Source organism: Trichophyton benhamiae (genome assembly GCF_000151125.1).
Source record: "Trichophyton benhamiae CBS 112371 chromosome Unknown Abenha-G-c-321f20.f1, whole genome shotgun sequence".
In the NCBI taxonomy this organism is placed as follows: Eukaryota; Fungi; Ascomycota; class Eurotiomycetes; order Onygenales; family Arthrodermataceae; genus Trichophyton; species Trichophyton benhamiae.
The window spans coordinates 68,245-74,244 of NW_003315088.1; the positions used below are offsets into that span (position 1 = coordinate 68,245).

At 46.2% G+C, this 6,000-nt stretch overlaps 1 protein-coding gene across 1 annotated transcript; it reads left to right on the forward strand.

Annotated features, from left to right (window-relative positions):
- Positions 1 to 1,968: 1,968 nt before the first annotated feature.
- Positions 1,969 to 4,313, forward strand: ARB_02276 (HMG box transcriptional regulator, putative; the record flags this gene model as incomplete). Its single annotated transcript, XM_003011380.1, has 3 exons — positions 1,969 to 2,440; positions 2,574 to 2,746; positions 2,820 to 4,313. The coding sequence occupies 3 exons, from the start codon at positions 1,969 to 1,971 to the stop codon at positions 4,311 to 4,313; spliced, it is 2,139 nt and encodes a 712-aa protein (XP_003011426.1).
- Positions 4,314 to 6,000: the final 1,687 nt, after the last annotated feature.

Genomic DNA, 6,000 nt, shown 5'->3' on the forward strand with positions numbered 1-6,000 from the left:
AGGACTCGTGCTACGGAGTATAAGCATGAATAACCATACTCCGTACAGCCTGCTCGTTCTATCCCAATGGTCATGTATATGCTCATGTTTACACCGGGGATCGGACACAATCTCATCGCCACAACACTAAGCACAAAATTATTCAAGTTGTGCACAAAACAGTCACCAGAGGCCCTTATGACCACCCACTCATCGATGCATTACAAAGGAGAACTCCTTTTCCCGAGATGGGAGATTCGGGTCGCGCTCATAGTACCAAAATGGATATAGCATTGCCTATCACACCCCAGGTTCTCAAAAAGAAAACGAACACAAATGGATGCAGTTCCTAAATCGGCAAGCTTGGAACTCAACGTGGCGTAAGACATGCGGAAGAAATCACTCATCAAGGATCTTGAGACACATACTCCGTACCTGCGAAGAATTTACTTATCTCTTCGTGGCTGGTTTGCGCACAACACCGTAATTCTGTCTCTTTCAAACACATCAGTCAGTTTAAATGCGATTCCCATATCCCACTCGCGAGGTGGGGAGTTTGTTGTCTCTCAGCCCCAAAGCAACGACCCATGTTCCGTTTGCTACCGCCTACCCCGTACCGACACCAATAGTAACATTGGCGGAGGAAATGAAGAAACCGCTTCACTGGCCTAATTGGCTCTCCTTAGTTCTTCACTTGCAGAATGTTGTCTTTCCCGCTACAATATTAATGATTTTTACGGAGTATCATTAGGCGACAATCACTAACCCCTGTACGTGGATGTACTAAACCAACTGGTAAAGGACGGAGTAATGGCAAATGGCCCCTCCGACGCCGAGGGGTCCATTCATGGATAAAGCATGTCATTGCCCAGGACAGGTATGGAGAGTGTTTACGAATTCAACAAGCTATTTAGGAGCAATTCTCATTTCTCTCCTGGCGCCACGGGAAGCTCCTAGTTCAAATGATCGTCCAAGAAAAGTCGGTGATAGAGAGCTATTTTTAAGGTGTGATACCTTTGTGGCTTGTTGGAGTTTATGCCCGCTTGACGGTGGGCAGCGAGGGATGTACCCGCCTTGCTATAAGTAAACAATCTATTCCAACATTTCTCCCTATCAAGCAAAGGGCTAGGAAGCGAACCTCTTTGTTGGTGGCAGGTAAGCGGAGTGAAAATGTTTTGCATGGCCCTGCTGTGCTCCCTTGCATTGCATCTGATTTTCTTTGCTTTTCTTTCTTTGCTTTTTTCTTTTCTTTCTTCCTGCTCAGTTCGTTATTTATTATTATTGATTAGTTAGTTATGGAGCTAGCTTGCACTTCATTTTAGTTAACTCGCTACTGCGCACCGACTCTCCGAGAGCTATACTAACTGCTGAGCCTCCAAGTTGTTCCGTTTGTACGGTCGTTGTACTCCAAAATGGAGAGAAGTCGGGCAAATCGAAATAAAACCCGCCCTAGGGACTCCAGGCAGTCTTGCCTATCGCATTGTTGCAGGTGTCTAACTAACCGCTCATTGGATGTCTCGGGTAAAGAAATATGTGCATCCCGCCGCTTTCAGCCAGCCCATGGGGACAAAGGATACCCAAAACAATAGTTCACGTTCTCCACCCCTGGTCTGAAGATTCATAGCCTTAACTGGTTGATACATCACCATGGAATGCATCGGACACCTGCAATTGTTTGCAAGGAGAAGCTTGCTGTACGTCGAAAAGACAACAAAGAAAGCTACAAGGAGAAGAGCGGAAATCAGGACGCAAATCCAACAAGTTACTTAAACATGACGGAATTGTTTAAGAAACCAAGAATTAACAAAGGAAATTTTCTTTTCCTTCTTCTATCCCTTCGCTGTCGTCTTCTTTCTTCTTTCTTCCTTCTAGTATCTTCGTTGTCGTGGCAGTCCTTTGCCACATTCATAACTACATCATGATACCTACGAACAAGAACAAGAAGGACGAGAACACCTTTTACGAATCCTACCTTTCACGTCTCTTGTCATGTTTTCCCGGACCAATCCAGACAATATTCAAACTTCCTCTATGCCAAACGATAGACTTCTCCCAAAGCCGGTCTTATATTATGATTACTCGAGGCGAGATGTACCGACTCCTGGGTCTACAACACCACTGGCTCACAGGGTAATTACCCAGGGAGTCTCTTCTGGCTTTGAAGTTGAAGAGAATATGCCATCCCCCAGAGCATTGCCGATGACGGGAATGGAAGCAATCTCCCATGCTGCACTATCTCATTATCAAGATAACATCTCCGTTTTATCAACGCTGCCGGTGGCTGCTCAAGCAGACACAACTCGGAAGTCTATGGAGATAGATGCATCCGTCGTCAAATCCGAAGCTGCTCATCGAGAGTGTTCTACTTCACCAAATTCCCCTAAATCAGATTTTACAGAGGAATCCAATGTTCAGTTTTGCTTGTGTGGACCAGAACCGAAAATTCCTCGTCCAAGAAATGGTTCGTTGATGATTTCCCTCGCATATACCTACATGATTAACACTGTGTAGCGCAACCATAAGCGCTGGGCTCCAATTATACACAACTCTTTTTGTATCCAGCAATCAATTGGCTTTTCATACCCCTCCACTAGATATGCATTCTAACTTCTATCTTCCAGCATTCATTCTGTTCCGACAACACTTACAGAGCTCTGTTGTGGCAGAAAACCCGGGCTTACCAAACCCCGATATATCGAAGATCATCGGAAAGATCTGGAAAGGGCTTCCATTGAAAGAACAAGAGCCGTGGAAGAAACATGCAGATGTAAGCTTAACTACCCCTTCTCTCATTTTATTTTATTTTATCTTGTGGGTCCCATGCTTATACAGCCGCGCAGGAAGAGAAGGCAAGGCACTTGCAGAAATACCCTGGCTACCGGTATCAGCCACGACGGCCTGGTCGCAAGAGAAGAAACACAAATACTGCCGGACCTACGGTAAAAGTAGACGTCTCTGGCACGTCTATTTGCAGTCGATGTGGAGGGAAACCAATGAAACCCCCTTCAACCCCGTCGACTCCTTTTATTCCGAACTTCAATGATTCGATAGACAATGTGCAAGTTCACTCATCGCACCCCGAAGAGATCCAACGCACACAAGGCCACCACCTGAAATTGGACAATGCACCTAGCCCTATTAATGTCACGTATGAAGAAAGCTGGCGTCCAGCTCCAATTCATGATGAAAATATACCACCTCAATCACCGTGCATTAAACGACGCCGCAGTGAAGAAAGGGAGATGTACCCGTCGATCCGCCATCATATGGGACCTGATAACCCTTACCTGTCCAGGATAACAACCTTACCCCGCCCAGATCTGACTCAACGCATTAACTCGCCTAATTACACCTGGGGCTCTCAATCGCATTATTCAAGCTCAGTACCAGGATCGCCCCATGATCCAAGCCTGGTTCTTCCGCCATTGAAAATAGCAGCCTCAAATCATCCTCATTGCTTGGCAAGCCTGGAAGAGCAACCAAAGGCTGTTTCTTTCTTAGACAAGATAAACCTATTATCCAAAGGATCTCCGCCATTCATGTCTTGTTCAACCCCAATGTCTGGTCAGGCAGAGGGCGCCGTCATTGCAATCGAAGGCTGCGATTCTGAATCAGTAGCATGTGTTACCAAATATTTGAACAATTCTCTTTCATGTGACGACGGTGGGAATGTCAAGATATTCAAAGGACCAGAATCTGGCAAGTCGGCGGCATCAGAGGACACACGAAAGGCGGCTGGGAATTTCCTTGAGACCATTTTCTCCTGGTATAAAATATCGGGCACCATAATCGAGTTCCTCAATGACCGCATTTTACCCGTGACTACAAGATCAACGCCTGGAGAGTCTGGATCTAATTCTTCATTGCAGTCAATCTTGCCTAAAACTGAAGACCTTAGTATTTGTTCAACCGAGCGGTCCGCTTCTGATGAAACTGTCTTCACACCTGAACCTGAAGAAGCTGTGCATACTCCTACGTCATCCTCTTGCAACAATGACTCGACATTCCGTGTCGCTCTAGTTCCACACTACCAATTAGCCACTACGGAATCCCATGCCGGCTCGACACCGCGCAATAGCTCACACGACGCCATTGATCACTGGGAACGCATGGCGATGCAGTGGGGAAGCTGTGTCGGACCGGACATCACCGTATATATACGGGACTGCGATCAAATTGAGCTGAGCAAATATGGCACAGGAAACCCAGTTGAGAACCGTCTAAATGACGTCCGTACGCTGGTCATCAGGCGCCTTGCTGGTAGTACTGAGGGGATCGATGAAAAAGCACTGAGAAGAGTTGGGTTTGAAGTCAAAGAATTCCTCAGAAAGTGAAGAGGAATCTGCGGTATATCGTGGCCAGGTTTGCCTCTTTCACGGCACCTCGACTCTTTAACTGCTTTTTTGGTCGCCTTTTCTCCTACAGATCATCCCAGGCCCTCTATTCGTTTTATCATTTTCAGCGTTTCATCAAGTTTTTAGAATTTTGTACCCCCTCCTTTTCTTTTGTTTTTGATAGACGGACGATGTACGACTTGGGACAGGATTGGGAGGACAGTTTTGTTTTCTCAGCCATGATTCAATGCATCTTAGACAGTGGGCAAGCTGATGACACTGGTTCCTATATACTGGAAGCTATCCAGCGTTCAACTAAATATATTAATAGATTGCTCTCTCTTGACTTAACTGAACTGTTTGCCTTCACCATACGCCTAAGTAACTAGTCAGAAAAGCTGTAACTGTAGCGTTCCTCCTTATCAAACTCCCATGTCGTTTCGAATTCACCCCGGAAGAGATAAACCACTTCAAGCATGAGAGTTTCATGAGCTTTAATATTTCTCAGTAACTTATGAGCAGTAAGTCTACTTAAATACCAAGGAGTAGTTTTAACCCAGCAGTTACGCGACCGACTTCTTGCAAACAAGTTGGAATGGCTCACTCCATAACCCCCTAGAACGAACAGGATTGGCTGGTTGGCGGGCTCTGGCTCTGGCTTTTTGCGACAGACTTGTACGGCCTCAGGCCCCTTCCCTCTTTGGGGTCTGTAGCAAGGATGTGTTTGAGATGCTTTTCGGCCGTTGTTCCATTTGGGGGCCAGTTCTTCGTTCTCGAACGTCCTTGTTGGTTATTGGAGTGTTCGAAGGCCTCTTCGGAGATGCAGGTGCAGCTACAGTCCTATCTTCTTGAGCTCTTGCTCTAGTCTTTGCGCAAGTCTCCTATCGACAAATTGGCGTTCTCTACTCGTTCGTAGAGGGTATAGAATATCTGGTTCGTTATCTACCGGGTAACGTAGGTATCTGCCAATTTGTAACATTCAAGATATGTCTCGCTATCTGGCGGCGACATAGTTAATTGAGCCGTCGATTAAGCACGTTAGGTGTTGGGTCCTTAGCATTCTTGTAACGTAACTACGTCATCCAGCGATCGACGTCTTTCTCGTCCGTCAACATTGGAACCCCAGGCTCATAACATGTCAGAAGATGAACCACAGGGCCATGGGACAAAAGAACCTATCTGCCCCAAGTTCACAAAGGGGAAGTGGACCAAGACCGGGAGTTCTAACAGTGGATGGATGACTAATCCAGACAGGTTGGTATCGCGAGTGACTAAGCAAGTTATCCCATTGGAAAAATACAGGTCAGCTGACAAATAATGCATGCTTAACTGAATGTTTATGTAATCATGCATAGCCGCCGTTTTAACTGCAGCTGGCTCACCTGCCTATTTTGGAACTAGCGTGATATCAAGTTCAGCCTCCTGAAAGAAACGCCTGCGAGGGGGAGTAACACTGCAACGACACACATACAACACAGGAAAACTCTGCCCAGCCACCGCTGGAAGCAACATGTAAAACGTGGACTATAAGTCGCTACCCAGCAGATGAAAAGTCTTTTTCCCATGCATTTTCTGATATCCATATCATCAGTTTGGCCTCTGGCTAACCAGCTTGCAGAGAGCTGGAGTTGCGGGGAAGGACGGTGACGATTGCAATTTTATCTATTTGCCAAGGGCTCGCAGCATT